Source organism: Trifolium pratense, linkage group LG3 (assembly GCF_020283565.1).
Source record: "Trifolium pratense cultivar HEN17-A07 linkage group LG3, ARS_RC_1.1, whole genome shotgun sequence".
Lineage (NCBI taxonomy): Eukaryota > Viridiplantae > Streptophyta > Magnoliopsida > Fabales > Fabaceae > Trifolium > Trifolium pratense.
Genome location: NC_060061.1, coordinates 45,960,307 through 45,977,676, shown reverse-complemented (window position 1 = coordinate 45,977,676; position 17,370 = coordinate 45,960,307). Strand labels below are relative to the sequence as shown.

General features: G+C 32.9%; 3 protein-coding genes across 4 annotated transcripts; 1 reads left to right on the top strand and 2 right to left on the bottom strand.

Moving 5' to 3' along the window:
- Positions 1-2,852: 2,852 nt before the first annotated feature.
- Positions 2,853-9,308, bottom strand: LOC123918356. The gene is made up of 3 exons (XM_045970380.1): positions 9,281-9,308; positions 4,021-4,252; positions 2,853-3,897 (listed from the first exon to the last, which is right to left on the bottom strand). The coding sequence occupies exons 2-3, from the start codon at positions 4,093-4,095 to the stop codon at positions 2,953-2,955; spliced, it is 1,020 nt and encodes a 339-aa protein (XP_045826336.1). The 5' UTR covers positions 4,096-4,252; positions 9,281-9,308; the 3' UTR covers positions 2,853-2,952.
- A 1,403-nt stretch (positions 9,309-10,711) lies between these two features.
- LOC123915237 (smr domain-containing protein C11H11.03c-like) lies at positions 10,712-12,088 on the top strand. The gene is made up of 4 exons (XM_045966378.1): positions 10,712-10,770; positions 11,196-11,497; positions 11,815-11,884; positions 12,007-12,088. Exons 1-4 carry the CDS (start codon positions 10,712-10,714, stop codon positions 12,086-12,088), a joined length of 513 nt encoding a protein of 170 aa, XP_045822334.1.
- Positions 12,089-13,322: 1,234 nt separating this feature from the next.
- Positions 13,323-17,007, bottom strand: LOC123916490. 2 transcript variants are annotated; one of them, XM_045967959.1, is made up of 2 exons: positions 16,051-17,007; positions 13,323-14,019 (listed from the first exon to the last, which is right to left on the bottom strand). In XM_045967959.1, the coding sequence occupies exon 2, from the start codon at positions 13,901-13,903 to the stop codon at positions 13,367-13,369; it is 537 nt and encodes a 178-aa protein (XP_045823915.1). In that variant the 5' UTR covers positions 13,904-14,019; positions 16,051-17,007; the 3' UTR covers positions 13,323-13,366. The 2 variants fall into 2 exon arrangements, with proteins under 2 accessions (XP_045823915.1, XP_045823916.1); XM_045967960.1 differs by lacking the exon at positions 16,051-17,007 and adding an exon at positions 14,733-15,291.
- Between the last annotated feature and the right edge of the window lie 363 nt (positions 17,008-17,370).

Genomic DNA, 17,370 nt, shown 5'->3' with positions numbered 1-17,370 from the left:
AATCACAGGTAACTATCTAAAAAAATCTCATTTACTAGATAGAATGCATATGATGCCAAAGTGATTTCAGAAAATACCAAGAGTGCGTTTGATATGCTAAAAAATAAGAACTGGACAAGACAACTTTTGTTGTACTGTGTTTGATTTTAAAACTGTTCCAGGTGCTGGACAAACTGAACGACAAGGGACGGGACAAAACTGAAATTATTGTCCCCACAGAACCACATGACAACTTTTTATGCTCTGCACAATTTGCCTAAGATACCAAAATAACATTTTATCCACGAAATATCGTACAACACAAAATTTGTTCAATACCTTAAACGTTTGTCCTGTGTTGTTCTGTCTTGTACTATTATGTCCAGTATTTATATTTTGCAAATCAAACGGACCCTAAGTTACACAGCAAAAGTCAGCACCGTAAATCTCATCTAACGGTCTACCTCTTGCAGCAGAGATAGCGGCAGATAAACTTGGTGTCGAGGATCCATTTCCCAATATCACAAGCTCTATAGAATGACTAATAACTGTTTGACCTAACTTTTTTTCTCTTATTTTTCCTCGAAGTAAGAAGCTAGGTCAAATAACAATTTTTAAAAACTCTAATAAGAAAAAAGACACCTTCTATATTTTTAGAAAAATTATAATATATTATCAAACATATATTTTAACCTTATTATAATAAAATAAAATAAAAGTTTTAACCTTTTTTTAATAAAAAAGTAAGATTACCAAACAACTTTAATTTTAGTTTTAAAGTTATTATTTCTAACTTTATGATTAAAAGAGTTTTTACACCTAAAAAAACGGGTTCAAACTGTACATAAAAATAACATGACAAGTTTTTTTTTTTTTTTACTAAATAGGTGCATTTTTTGACACTATTTTAATAAACAACAAGTGCACTTTTCAAAACGATTATATACACAAATGGAGTAAGTTGTAGAAGTTATTAAATTATGGTTGGCAGCCACGATATTTTTTTTATAATGTAAATTAATTGATATTTAGTGATTGACAATTTCCGTCACTATAAAAAATATATCGGTAAAGGTTACAACCACCTTCAACAATACTATACTTAGTGACCGACAATGTCAATAATTTACAAACAATTATAATCATATCATATCCAAAAAACATCACAAAATGTTATGTAAAAAAAATCTTTAGTTTTTCAAATATATATTAAATCTTTTATGGTTTTAACAATATTTCCTAAACTTTTGGAATTTATATAAGTATATAATAGATAAAATATAACTTTAAATTATCAAAAGATAAGTAATTTAAAGAAAAGATAACATGGGAGAGAATTCAATTAGAAACATCGGTCGACAAAATGTCACCTCTAAAGAAAAAATGAAAGTATCAAAATCAGAAAAAACATACCTCATGTTTAGAAAAGAAGCGTTCGAGATGCAAAGGTAAGCTAGCTAAAAAACTTTATCAAAAACAATATGAAAGAGTTATTACATGTGTCCATGAATCCTTTCCTTCTTTAATCTGATTTGATATTGAAGTAATATATTTGTGTTATTGTTATCTTAATTTAATTAATTTATGGGTGCGTTTGATCTGCTAAAAATCAGGGGACTTGACAGGACAACTTTTGTTGTACCCTGTTTGATTTGAAATTGGTTATGGGACTGGACAAATTAGGTAGCAATGGACAGGACAAAAACAAGATTTTTTGTCGCTCACTGAACCACAGGACAACTTTTTGTAACTATAAAAAATACGAAAATACCCATTTTAATTTCGAATATAAAAATATTATCGTCATATATCTCTCCAGTACAGTTTTGTCCTGTCCTGTATTATCTTGTTCTGTCCTGTACTGTTCTGTCCCGTTCTTGCTGTTTTACGAATCAAACGCACCAATTATTAGGTTAGACACTTTAGTTTGAGTTCCAATATAAGAGATTTATCTTTTAAATAAATGTGTTTTTTACCTTTTTTTTTTACGCAATAAATGTCTTTTTTTTTTGTTAAGTAACCTAGTAGTTAAATTCTCACATATTTAAATGTGGAGAAGTATGAAATCCGGGGTTCAAACCCCGACCACTCTAATAATGTCTCTGGTAGCTACTATTTAAGTTACATTTATGAGACACGTAATAAATGTCTTTTACCTAACTAATTATGTATAGTAATGCCAATAAAATATAAATATATAGTTGCACTTGCACACTTCCTTAAAAAAAAAATAGTTGCACACTATCCAAAAAAAAAAAAATAGTTGCACAGGCGAAAAAAAAAATAAATAAAAAAAATATATATATATATATTTTGATATAGTTCATTAATAAAATCTATTTCTCCTATAATATTGTCGTTTTTTTTTAATACTAAGATACACATATATACTAGTGTACAAATAATTCACTACAAGAAAACATGCATTTACTGAGGGCCAAAGGCCCTCAGTAATGCACAAATTTCGTCTAAAATGCATGCATTACTGACGGCCTTGGGCCCTCTGTAATTAGCTCGCCAGTAATGGTTACTGACGGCCCAGGACCGTCAATAACGTTACTGACGGCCTGGAGCCGTCAATAATACACACCGGTCAATTCAAAAGGCCACGCATTTGTGACGGCCTGGAGCCGTCAGTATGCTTTGTTCTTTTCGCGCATTGTGACGGCCTAGAGCCGTCAGTAATGGTGAACGATTAAAAAAAAAATTAATAATTTAATTATTTAAAAATCAGTATTTGATTTTTAAATAATTAAATTATTAATTTTTTTTTAAAAAAATTAATATTAATTTTTTAAAACAAAAAATATACTGCATAATAAATAATTAAAAAAATATTAAAATTAAAATTTAATAAAAAGCATAATAAAAATACTTAACATAAGCATAATTAAATATAATGATAATATTGTCATTACAAAAAGAAAACAATTAAACAAATAATAATCAACAACAGATTATTAAAATTACACATCAACGTTGGTCAGGCGGCTGATATAGTGGTCGCTTCCCCTTGCCAGTGTCTGTTGGCTGACGCGACCTTCCTCGGCCTCGGCCTCTACCTCTACCTTCCTCGTGTATTATGACTCCGGGGAGTGACGTTCGCAAAGGAGGTCGTGCCACAGGCCTATGAACGAAGTTAATTGGGGCTTGATTTGGGAAGAAGTTGCCTTGGGGTTGATTTGGATGTGGGATTATGAAGTCTTGTTGTGGATTTAATGATCTCTGGTATTCGGTGAAAGCAGTTTGTTGATTATTTCTACCGCTTCCGTCACTACTGCTTCCACTTGTTTGCCCAGTAGGATCAAAAAATTGTAAATGAACTGGGTCATTAAGCATCTGACTCATATCCTCTATGCTCATACTCAGTACTGGATCACCCTCTCGGTACTCCGGCAGCTGATTCAAATTAACCATGCTACTCAAATCCGGTCGATATTCTTGTTCACCGGCATTTTGATTTTGTCGTGCCGAAGCCTGAGATGATGATCCAACCCCTCCCCCCGCCGGCGCCGGCGCCCTCTGCTGTGAAAAGAATTCCTGCAATATATGTTGGACCCGTACGTCCACCCGGTCATCAAATGATGCTTCGAACTCATCGCGGAATTCTTCTCTATACGTGGCCCTCATTCGCGCTTCATACTCATCATCGGTTTCCTCTCTTTGAGTTGGACGAGAGCGTCCTGTACTCGATGAAGATGAAGATGTGTAAGTGACATCTCTCAAACCAGTTGGGTCACTTGCATATAGAGAAGATGTACACCCAGCAGCGAATTTGCGACCTCGAGTCGCACCACCAGCATTCTTAACAAAAGCCAACGACATCTTGTTTCGACGAACATCCTCATTATCTCGCCTATGAGGTGGTAGTCGTAGTTGGCTTGCATTATATTCTTCAACCCAAATTTGCGTCAACCTCTACAATAAATTAAAAAAAAATTATAATTAATTAATTATAATGTTTAGATATAATTATATAATGTTTAAAAAATAATGTTATACGAAATAAATAATAAATAATATATATAATTAAATACTTACCGACACTTCTTGCGCCCTTGCCCCCGTCCACTCACCGGAATCTGCATACCGGTGCATCATGTCATTCATCTCCATAAAGGTGGGTGGACGACCAAATTGTTGGATGAACTCAAGACGAAGCGTTCCGGCAGATTTAGACCCTCCAGAGTGTACGCACGCACGATTGGCTTCATCAGTATTTCTGTTGGCTTTGTTCTTTATACACTTTGCAATATACTCTTCCTCTTCCCATCTGCGGCAGAGCATAGGGTATGAATTGCCAGCGAGCCAAAGTGGTGGTTTTGAAGGATCCTTTTTAATCTTTTTCCGCGCTTCAAAAAGTAAGGTCGACAGACGCTTGGTGGCTTTTTTGTTGAATATACGCTCAATAGCCGCTGTGTGGTGATTCAACCAAGTTACTTGCGACTACGAAAAATAAAGAAAAATTGTTAATAAATTAGTAAATATATGTTTAGTAACAAAATTGATTGGATAAAAAAGTAATTATAAATAAAAACGTACCCTGAAGCCATTCCAAAATTGTTGATATCCACGCTCATCTGCCCTGACCTCCGTCCAGTTGAGATATGGAGCCTGGAATTTGGATTTCAATGCATTATTGATTGCCTTATTCGCCGGATTTTGGGGTTGCAAACTGCACAATATATATATATTAGTTAAGAATAATTATCATATATATCCAATTAATTTATTAAACACAAATTCTTAATAATAATTAACTTACTCTGTGGCGGTATATGGCATGATGATGGGTCTACCATGCCGGTCAATCAACAATTCATTTTGAGGAGCTAAAAGTGCAATATCGGCTATTTCCTCGTCCTCGTGGTCATCATCGTCGTCGTAGGAGTCGTACTCCTCTTCCACACCGTCTACGGTTCGAGACTTGGGCATACCCTCCAACCATCGATTCCGAACAACGCGGCGGGGTAAAGCACGTCTACGTGGAGCGCGTCCGCGTCCGCGTCCGACACCCGGTGCTGGTGGAATATCATCAATGTCATCATCGACATTGTCATCATCAAAATTTTCTTCATCTGGATTCATCTATAATAAAAAAAAATATGATAAATATATTTATATAATTAAGAAATACATGACAAATATATATATAATTAAGAAATACATGACAAATATATATATAATTAAGAAATACATGACAAATATATATATAATTAAGAAATACATGACAAATATATATATAATTAAGAAATACATGACAAATATATATATAATTAATTAAGAAATACATGACATATATTGTTTTATAATTCATCATCATTAAACGATAAACAAATGCAACCAAAAACAAATATTCAAGTACAACGATTAATATTATTACAACGCGGATAACTATATTATAAAATTAATTGTCATCCCAATCTGATACATCTTCATCATCACTGCCTTCATCATCACCATTAGCTTCGACGTCCTCTTCATCAACATCACCATCAGAAGGTACTTCTTCGGCTTCTTCTTGTACACAAAGTTGATTAAAAGTTTCAACTGCAATGACATCATCAACATTGGACATCTCATCTTCCTGATATGGTTCATCTTCACGTTCATCTATCTCATTTTTTTCAATCAGACCCCTTGGTTTTGATGTTATTGCGGCACACCAACCTCGCTTATCCCTTGTAGTCGATGGATAAGGGACATAGTGAACTTGTCTGACGTTATGAGCCATAGCAAACGGATCATACAATGGATAATGTTTGTTCATTTTTATGTCCACGGTATTAGTCTTTGAATCATATCTGGTACCTCTATTTGAAGGATCAAACCATTTACAGTAAAACAACACGACTGTTTTCTTGTAATCAAGGTAATTGTATTCGATTTCAAATATGTTCTCAATGACACCGTAAAAATCTCCTTCACCATTTTCAGTCACACCTTTCATACACACTCCACTGTTTACTGTTGTTTTTCCTTCACTCCAACTGTGTGTCTCAAATCTGTAACCATTGACAAAGTAGGTGTGCCATTGTTTAACGGTTGACTTTGGGCCATCAGATAAGTTTCTCAAGTGTTGTATGACACGAGTTGCGGGTGTTTGTTGGTACATGTATTCTTTGAACCATGCTGGAAATTGCGAATTGATTTGAGCAGAAGTATGTTGTGTTAAAAACATCCTAAGTTATTAAATATCGTTAGTTATAAGCGAACTTAATTGGAATAAATAATTATTTATTAACTAATTAAAAATACTCACTGTAAATATGGCTCGACTTCATTGCAATTAATCAGCAAGTGAACATGCGCCGAATAGAGAACTTTGTCACCAGGATACAACACTTTCTCACCACCACCATTACGACCAGGCAAGCTGAATATTGACATGTTTAATGGGTGAATTCTCACAGGCCGAGATGTTTCAGTTTCATTGCGAATATGGCTTGATGACAACGTGTCTTTGAAGTAATGCGAACAAAAGTAAATTGTTTCGCGGTGTAAGTATGTTGCACAAATTGAGCCTTCGACCCTAGCTTTGTTTTTCACGGCACGTTTTGCATAACCCATGAACCTTTCGAACGGGTACATCCATCTATATTGAACCGGCCCACCAAGCCTAGCCTCGTATGCAAGATGCACCACAACATGCTCCATAGAATCAAACAAGGCAGGAGGAAATATTCTCTCCAACTTACACAAGATCAGTGGAATGTCATTTTCCATCTTGATGAGATCAGCCTCTCTTAGCGTTGTCGAACACAAATTCTTGAAAAATTGACTGATTTCAATAAGCGGATTCAATACATGTTGGGGTAAAGAACTAAATGCAATCGGAAGTAAAGTCTGGAAAAAAACATGACAATCATGACTTTTCATCCCACGCATCCTTCCATGGTCAACATCAGCGCATCTCGCCAAATTCGACGAATAACCGTCCGGCATCTTCACTTCTTTTACCCATCGACAAACAGATTTTGCTTCTTCAGGAGATAAAGTATAGTTTGCACGAGGTTTAAGAAGTTTGCCGTTAGATGTCTCCACCAACAACAGTTCGTTACGTTTGCAATACAACCCTATGTCTCTCCTCGCGTTGTCATTATCTTTCGTTTTTCCTTTGACATTCATGACAGTGTTAAAAATATTTTCAAACACATTTTTCTCAATATGCATAACATCAAGGTTGTGACGTAAAAGGTTGTCTTTCCAATACGGCAGATCCCAAAAGATACTTCTTTTTGTCCAGTTGTGTGTTTGTTCATAACCACGCGGTTTAGATGCAACACCACCTACAACCTCAACCTTTGGAATATCTTTCACTTTGTTCCAGACTTGTCGGGATGTCAAATAATCTGGTGGATCACGAGTCTCGGTGTCACCATGAACAAAAGCATTTTTATTTCTTCTAAACGGATGATCAGTAGGCAAGAACCGACGATGACAGTCAAACCAAGTAGCCTTCCCACCGTTTTCTAACCAAAACGCTTTGGTGTCCATCATGCAAATAGGACATCCTAGTTTACCATGTGTCCCCCATCCAGACAACATCCCATATGCAGGAAAATCATTAATGGTCCACATCAAAGCTCCTCTCATATTGAAATTTCGTTTTTGGTTGATATCATACGTCGCAACACCGTTCCACAATCTCTTCAAATCATCAATCAAAGGTTGTAAATAGATATCAATACCAACAGTTGGACTAGATGGGCCTGGTATTACAGCGGCTAAAAACATGTAAGGTTTTGACATGCACATATCAGGAGGAAGATTGTACGGGGTAACCAGAACAGGCCAACATGAATATGGAGTGGCTGATACTTGAGTATATGGTGTAAATCCATCTGAGCATAACCCAAGTCGGACATTCCGTGGCTCCGAAGCAAATTCAGGATAAACTTGATCAAAATGCTTCCAAGCCATTCCATCAGAAGGATGTCGCAACTCACCTGACATTTTTCTCCTTTCATAGTTTTCACGATGCCATGTCATTTTACTGGCTGTTTGCATCGATGCATACAACCTTTGCAACCTTGGTATTATGTGTAAATAGAACATCGCCTTTCTTGGGATTGGCTTCCTTCTGACTGACCGTGAATTTCTTGTTACACGATATCTTGGTTCTTGACAAAATTTACATTCAAGTAATGCACCGTCATCTACACCAAATTCGTTGCTATAGTACAACATACACCCGTTAACACAACAGTCAATTCTCTTCGCTCCGAGTCCTAACTTTGCAACCAATTGTCTTGCTTCGTAATAATTTTTTGGCAAATCAAGAGGATGGTCTATTGTTATATCCAACATCAGTTTTGTTATCAAGTCCATTGTGTATTCTGAAACAAGACATTCAGACTTGATACCCAAAAGTCTAATACACACCGTTAACTTTGAGTCTCGAGAGCCTTCACACAACGGTGTATTTGTCTCTTTCAAAAGATCAAAAAATCGCTGGGCTTCCTCATTTGGTCTCTCGACGTTAACATCAGCGTCATATTCATCATCAGCAGGGTCGTCGACATCATTTGGCACATAAATCGGCGTATTAAACCCAAGGGCATTAGTTATCATATTGTCCATCTCATTAAACGGATCATAATGCTGATGATAATATTGGGGAACAACAACGGGCTGAAAAACACTGCTTGAAGCACAATTTTGATTCACGGGAACAGTCGTGGAACATCCTTCGCCATGACTTGACCAAACCCAATAATTAGGTTGGAATCCCTTTTTATATAAATGAGACCTAATTTCATCTTCGCTCTGTATTCTTGTACATCGACAAAGTACACACGGACATCTAATTCCCCCTTCACGTATCACAATGTCATTATATTTTACTGTATTGATAAACATTTCGACCCCTATTTTAAATTCCTCTTTAACCCGGCCCCTCTTTCCAGGATTATGTCTATCGTACATCCAATTACGATTGCTAAAATCCATATCTGTGTAGTTTAATTAATATATAATTAGATCGATATATGTATTAAATTTATTACTTTATTTTTCAAAAGTATTTTGGACATATATATATGTCTACTCAACAATAACATATAAACTTTTAACATTTTATTTTTAAAGTTTATGGTTTATTAAATCTAAAAAATACTAAGTTTTTTAGTTGACAAAACTACCGACTTTTTAACATATATATTATAATTTTTTAAAATATAATTGTTTTTCTTTTTTTAAATACATAGTAATAATAAAATGCTAGTAACTATTTCTAAGTGTACGGTAAAAATAAAACTATCACTAAATATTATAAATTAAAATTACATATATTACTTACTTGGGTGCCGGGTAGAGTCTTACTTGGCGCGCGCTCCTAACCACAAACTCCGCTCCTAACCCACGACCTCCGATGACCACGAGAATTTGCTAATAAAAATTGTAAATAACAAATTATTAGAACATATACATTTAAATAACAAAGTAAAAATTTTAACTTTAAAAGTAAAACACAAACACTAACCACTGTTTAGATGGAGATATGAAAATTACATCACTTTTTTAAAAATACACAAACTGTTAAAAAATTTCTTTTATAAATTTTTTTAAAAAAAATTTCGTTTTTTTAAAAAATAATATAAATATACTGTTTTTTTGAAAAAAAAAATACTTATTTAAAAAAAATAATTCTGTTTTCGAAATAAACAAAAATATTAGAACACATACATTTAAATAACAAAGTAAAAATTTTAACTTTAAAAGTAAAACACAAACACTTACCACTTTTTAGATGGAAATATGAAAATTACATCACTTTTTTTAAAATACACAAACTGTTAAAAAATTTCTTTTATAAATTTTTTTTAAAAAAATTTCGTTTTTTTAAAAAATAATATAAATATACTGTTTATAAATATAAATATTACTAAGTATATGATAAAAAAAAACTATCACTATATAGATTAAAATTACGTTACTTACTTGGGTGCCGAGTAGATTCTTACTTGGCGCGCACCTAGCCCACGAACTCCGCTCCTCACGAGAATAAGACTTGCTATTAATAATGGTAAACAACAAATATTAGAACATATACATTTAAATAACAAAACAAAAATTTTAAATTCGTAAAAGTAAAACACAAACACTTACCACTTAAGAGAGAAAATTAGAGAAATTGGAGATTAAGTTGAAAGTATTTCGTCAAAAAAAAAAAGTTGAAAGTATGAAATTAGAGAAAATTTAAGAGAGAAGTTAGAGAAAATTTAGAGAGAGAATGGAAATGAAAAAATGAAGTGAAGGAGTAGTAATATATAGGAGTAGTTTTATTGACCGTTAAAGTTTAAAATTCAAAATTGACCAATTACAGACGGCCCAGGACCGTCAAAATTGCCCAACGGTTATGTACATACTGACGGCCTGGGACCGTCATAATTAACATGCTTTACTGACGGCCCAGGACCGTCAGAAATGGTTAACGGCTAGCAACATACTGACGGCCTGGGACCGTCTGCAATACCAATTGCTTTACTGACGGCTCAGGACCGTCAGTAATTCTTAATAGTTCATTTTTAATTAAATTCCGTTCTCCAAGACTACATTATGACGGCCTGGGACCTTCAATATTGCACAAATGCATTACTGAGGGCTTTTAGCCCTCAATAAGTTTGGTCAGTAAAAACATGTTTTCTAATCAAAGAATAATCAAAGATATGATTTACAAATAGTTGGAAATGGTGAAAATGCTACAAAGTTGTTTTCACCCTTTTCAAATATGTTATTGCTCCTTGCACCACTGATATCTATTTTTGATAGCATTTCTTTAAATATACTGTATGCATATATTCTTATACGTGTATTTTATTGAAAACAGAAAATGAAAATTTGAAAATTAAGTATTCATTTGATGAGATGTCAATAGTTGAACAGGGCCGGTCCACACCCACGTGTCCGGTGTGTGGTGGAATTGGACTCTTCAAACTTTTAAGGTCATTTGAGGGCTCAAAATGTTTAGGCCTTATAATAATAATAATTATATATTTTAAATATTTATAGAATATCAAATATGTAACAATCGATTAGTGGTAACCTATAATGTTTTGAGTGCAATGTCCTTAGTTCGAATTCCTAAAATATCTCTTTTTTGCATGATTTTAGTGGTAACCTTTGATGTTTAAATAATAATAATAATAATAATAATAATAATAATAATAATAATAATAATAATAATAATATTGTTTTGTGTTTTTATTTTGTAGCCTAGCAACACAGCACTTTAAGGCTGCAGCAGAAGCTTATCAAACACATGATCATCTGTCAGCACAACAACATTCTCTAGCTGGAAGAGAGAATCTTCGTGTTGCTCAAGAACAAAACCAGAAGGCAGCTGAAGAAATTTTTAAATTCAATAATCGCAAAAACAAAATCTGGAGGGTAGATTTGCATGGTCTCCATGGATCAGAAGCTGTTCAAGCTCTTCAAAGTAGATTAAATGAACTTGAATTGGATAAAATCGACATCACTATTTCCAGAAAGTTAAACTCATTGGAAGTTATAACAGGTAAATACTTATCGCATATTTTACTCTTTTTGTATGTTAATCTAGCTAACATACTCTTTGTATAGTTAATCTTAATTTTCAATATTTCAAGACAATTAGTGATATTAATTAGGAGTTTATTTTGAAAAGAAACAATCTATAGTAGATTTTGAAACTGAGTTTATTTTGTGAGAGAATTTTTTGTTGAATGAGTGCTAATTAATCTTTAAGAACAAAGGGGGATTATTTTATATATATATATTTTATTTTTTTTGCAAAAAATAAGAAATTAATATGTTATCAGTCATTTAAACATTTTACTTTTTGAATTTTTATAGGAGTTGGCAAACACAGTCGCGGGAAACCGGTACTCCCAACAATTATTAGAAGTTTCCTTAACCAAAAGAAGTAAGTAATTAAAATTAATATATTTTGGTACAAAATTAAAATTAATATATAATAATGTATTAGTGAGAACATTATAATTAATACTTTGATTTTCATTACTTTATTTATTTGTTATTATACAGGTATCAATTTGAGGACGTTAGACCAGGAGCACTTAAAGTTTGGCTTCAGTCGTCATCAAGTCAAGCTATTAGAAGCAGATAAAAGAAATGAATATATTGCACTGCACTCTTTTCTCCTTCACCATGATTTTATCCTTTTAGGTTTTTCTGGTAAGGTTTTTAACGAGGCAGTAGCCGCTTCGTATCCTTGGGTTTTGGCATAGTCACCCAAGATTGTTTTATATATAGAGTACTACAAATGACATTTGATGGATTTGAGGGGTGCCAACCTAGTTGGGATGTCTCTACCATACAATGCACTCTGTTAGTTAATTGTTTGTACAGTTGTAATTCAGTTAATTTTTTGTTTGTCTTAGGTAGTTATGCAGTTACTTGCATTTGAAGTAACGACCTATTGTATATAAACAATCTAGGCCCTTTGTGGAAGAATAAGATTTTATTTTTTTTTTATTCAATTTTTGCTTATTCAATTCATCTTTTCTCTCAAATTTTATTCTTCATTCTTCATTCATCTTTCATTCTTTTGGGTTCTTTGTTTTGGGATTAATTCCCCAACAATAATTACTCCTAAATATTGTATTTTTGTCTAAAAAAATGTGTCTAGATAACATTTCTCATTAAAAATATATCGGTAAAGGGTACAACCACCTTCAACAATATACTTGGTGACCGACAATGTCAATAATTTACAAACAATTATAATCATATAAAAAAACAGCAAAAAAAAAAAAAAACAGCGCAAAACGTATGCATCTCATCAATGGTGTCTAAGGTTTAAAATAATTTTGTTCTATTTTTTCTATTAATTTTGATCTATGTTATCTTTATATATTAATCAATAACCAAGGGGTCAAGGGAGCAACTAAAGGGAGCAACTACAAATTTCTTTGATTAAGAAAAGATCGAAATCTATTCACTACGTAAACAAGATGAAAATGATCTCTTCACAGTAGATCAAAAATGTTCCCATAGGTTGAGAAAGTTAGAAAAAAAGTGATCTATGGTAACAAAATATATTGGTCATTTTGAATTAACTTTGTTACCTTAACAAAAGCGTTCTCTTGACAAGAAAAATACAAACCTCCAAAGACTCAAACTACTATGGTTACCAAAATCGTATCATTAGTTTGTTATATAAGATAAGATGCTCAAGACTTTTGAGTGGAGATAGACACTCAACTTTTTGTGAGACAAACAAAAATGAAGTATTGTACTTCTATACCAATGAAGCACATAACTTCCATATAAATTCACCAGCCATCAATATTTTAAGGTATGTTTTATCTATTTTTTTTTTTTGACAAAAGGAAACTCAATTCATTTCATTAATCAAATAGTTTTCAATACAACGAGGAATCGACTAAAAAAGACGGCGACTGAACATAGAATAGGCCGCCCTTGCTAAGGAGTGAGCAACTCTATTCGCTTGTCGCTTTACAAACTTGACCTCAAAGTTGTTATTCGACATAAGTAAATTCTTAATATGAGAAATTAAAATACTAAACTCGGATAATCCATCTTGCCTAGAATGAATAGCATCAACTACTACTTTTGAGTCACTTTCAAAGATAACATAGGATAAACCTCTTTGCATCATTTCTTCTATTGCTTCTTTATTTCCCATGGCTTCACCCTCCAAAGTCTTGAGCTTGGTATGCATGAGATTAGTTCCGGCAAGTATAAATCGTCCACGGTAGTCACGTAAACACCATCCCCATCCGGTTGCTTCAGCCGTGTCATAAAAGCTTGCGTCAACATTACATTTCATGAATCCCGGAGGTGGTTGCTGCCAATGGACTGCTGGTTCGGCTGCTGATTGCTGGTGTTGCAGCAGTTGTTCGTCCTCAAGGATGCCTTGTATCATAGCCCAATCATGCCACAGTTGTGCCGCTTGCATTCCTAGCTACTTGTTGTGCACTTAATTTGCTTTCATTCCACACATAGTTGTTTTGATTTTGCCACAAAGACCAAATCAAAACTGCCATCTTGCCTGCTGTTTGTATACTTTCATTCCTGCAAATATCAAAAATCAAATCTCTAGCATTATGAAACTGTTGCTTTCGTGAATGTATTTTTTGATACATTCCCATAGTATTCCAATCTTCCAAAGTAGGTTCACAATCAAATAATAAGTGCCAATCATCCTCATTATCATTTTGACATAAGGGACATTCCACCGGACTTTGAACATAACGACTTCTCAAGCGCGTTCGCATCGGTAGACATTCCTTACAAATTCTCCAAAGCGGCTTTTGGTGGGGCTTGTATCTTCCATCCAATTTTCTCTATCTATTGGCCTTTGTTCTACCCCCCTCCTCTTTATTAATTTCCGGTATCCCGATCTAACCGAGTACACCCCATCTCTTTACCCTTCCCAAATTAACTTATCATCTTTCACTACTTCTAACAACGGGACAGCAAGAATAGATTTAGCAACATCCTCAGAAAATAAAGAATTAATTTTTCGACTGTCCCATTGTTTTATGTTAGGTAGCATAAGTTGTTGGACAGTTAAATTGTACACTTCTTGCTTTTGAGGAGCTCTAACCCAATGTTCATTGTCTACCCTTAACCACGGTTCATTCATAATTCTAATGTTGCTACCATCACCTATTTGCCATCTACATCCATCATGCAAAACTTGCCTAGACTTCCAAATGCTTCGCCACACAAAACTAGGATTATTACCAAGTTTATAATCAATAAGAGAGGAATGGGGAAAGTACCTCGCTTTGAAGATTCTTTCCAACATACTATGGGTATTGGGAGAATAGCTTAGTATGTTGGAGTTGTGTAGATTTAGTAGGTAACTTGTGAATAACCAGGGTAGCTCTGTTGTATTAGACTTATTTAAGTCATGTCTCATGCCTATTTTAATAAAATTTTCTTGGCTTTTCAAAAACATAATTATGCATTAACACACACTATTGAGGAAGAATTTGCAAGGACTTATCATTTTTTTTTATATAAATGCAGGACATTCTTCCAACATTTGAGGAAGGTGAGCTTGAAGTTGATAAAGATGATGAGTTATGAATCAAGTTTATGTAAAAACTAATACTTTTTGGTTATTTTTAAAACAAACTATCACGTGTTATTTTATTTTTTTGGTCTCATATCATGTGTTATTTTAATTTTGTATATTTTGGATATCCAAACTTGGAATATTTTTGAACAAGTTATCTATTTTAATATTCCAAACTTGGAATATTAAATGATGCAACAATGTTATCTATTTTCTTTAGGCTTTTAAAATTGAGTTTTTATTTATTTTATTTTACATCAATTATGCTATTTATTTATTGTTTTTTCAAAATAAAAAAGAATTGTTATTATAAAAAAAATTATTTAAAAGTAACCAAAAATAATTATTGAAAAAAAAAGTGTTGCTAACAGATAAGCAACACGAAATAACCGTTGTGTAAAATTAAATGCAGAACTAACAACGAGTCAATAACCATTGCTATTACTATAACTGTTGCCACAATAGTATGTTAAAAATCCGTTCCCGGTAAAGATAAGCAACAAGAATAAACTGTTGCCTAGACTTATATGTGAAACCGTTGCTAAACAAAAAGTAAGCAACAATCCAAAACTGTCCCTTAATGTATAAAAACTGTTGCAACTGGATCACAACAAACCGCTGCCTTTTAAAGATTTAAGCAGCGGTTATGTATTACTGTGGGCGAAAACTCAAAAACCGCTGCCTATAGCAAAGGGCACGGCCATATAGAGTGCGCTACGAAAACCGTTGCTAAACCGTTGCCATAGGATATAGGTACGTTTTTTTGGCTTTACATGGTTTTTGACCGCTGCCTAATCTTCAAAATGTTGTAGTGTGTGTTATTGACTTAGGCCCCCTTTGGCCCTATTTCCTTTGAAAAATTCAGAAAACTTTCTCAACATAAGAATATTAATCTAAAGAGAGAAAAAGAGTGTTATTGACTTATGTATGAAATGACCCTGATTTTGTATAGCGGCACAAACTAATTATATTTCATCAAATAGCACATAATTCAGTATAAAATTTGTTAAAACTCTTACAATGGATTGAGATTACTCAACATGAATTTATAAGCAGGGGCGGAGGCACCACGGGTACAAATCAGTTTTATAGAGTTGAGTTAACCGCAAGATTGTTTAATGGGCTCCTTTGCTTAGTCTTCCAAAAATACTCCTATATATGTCCACTATTTCCGTTAACTTTTTAACCTTCTTTATATATAAATCAATAAAATACAGATAAATAAAATACAAAGATCGAAGATTCATAATAGTCATTAACATTACGACAATTTAATCCCCACCATTATAAGAAAAATTTATATTTTTATGATGGTATAATTTCTAAAGAGAATAGGTCTCTCACAATAATTCAAAATGGATATTTTATATTTTTAATGACAAATATAATATTTATATATAAAAATAAAATAAAATTAGAGTACATATACTAGAAGTAAAGAAAACTAGAGATCCAACATCTAAATAAGACAACTACACAAATAGCCATAAAAAATATACACACAAAAATTTAATTCAAAACGGACAATTGTTACACTGATATAATAATTAAAAATGAACAAATTGATGGCTCATATATCAATCCTTTGTAGCACCTCCAAAAATATAATTCAAATTTGCTAAATAATTTCATCATTAACTAACCGTTCATTTTTACAGGAAAATTAGTCTTTAAAAGACAAAAGGAAATAGTGTGTTCCTACTACTGTATGCTATCCAGGCCCATGCACATACAAGTAAAAATAATGCACTTCACTTTGTTTGATGCACATTTATATTTTGGACAATCAGCATTTTTTTTGCATTTTATAAAAAGATTTGTTTGAACACCGATTACACCAAGAGATAAAGAAAGAAAGATTATCAAAATATAAACAAGCTTATGATTTTGTGGCATATTTTTTCTAATTATATTGAAAATTCTTTGATCGATCACTTTAAATAGATCTTAACACTTTCATGTTGAAAGAAAATAATAATAAAATTGGAAATTTTGTAAGTTGTCTCTAAGATACGTTAATATGTGTTTATCTCTTAGGTTCACCGAGTGGATATCAGCTAAATTTAGTAAATATTACATATAATTTTTTTTATGATCATTAAAGTTAACTACATTTTCATTATAATTTTATTATATTTTTTATTTCTCTTTTAACCTTTCATTATAGACAAAGAAAAAAATCCTAAAAGTATAGGAGTAAAATTTATGCTATACTTCTGCATACTCCATTATTCCTTTTTAAATTTCATTTTGAAATAGTAACACCAAATTAACGAATTTTTGTACATTTTCTTCATATTATATCTTCATTTTAAAACATAGGCTAATGATATATCTCA

Excerpts from the sequence above, each read along its gene's own strand:
- LOC123918356 (XM_045970380.1), bottom strand. The coding sequence starts at position 4,095 with ATGGAGATGAATGACATGATGCACCGGTATGCAGATTCCGGTGAGTGG. Across the intron at positions 3,898-4,020 it reads CAAGGGCGCAAGAAGTGTCG|AGGTTGACGCAAATTTGGGT; the intron begins GTAAGTATTTAA and ends AATTTATTGTAG.
- LOC123916490 (XM_045967959.1), bottom strand. The coding sequence starts at position 13,903 with ATGCAAGCGGCACAACTGTGGCATGATTGGGCTATGATACAAGGCATC.
- LOC123915237 (XM_045966378.1), top strand. The coding sequence starts at position 10,712 with ATGTTATTGCTCCTTGCACCACTGATATCTATTTTTGATAGCATTTCT. Across the intron at positions 11,498-11,814 it reads CTCATTGGAAGTTATAACAG|GAGTTGGCAAACACAGTCGC; the intron begins GTAAATACTTAT and ends GAATTTTTATAG. Across the intron at positions 11,885-12,006 it reads AGTTTCCTTAACCAAAAGAA|GTATCAATTTGAGGACGTTA; the intron begins GTAAGTAATTAA and ends GTTATTATACAG.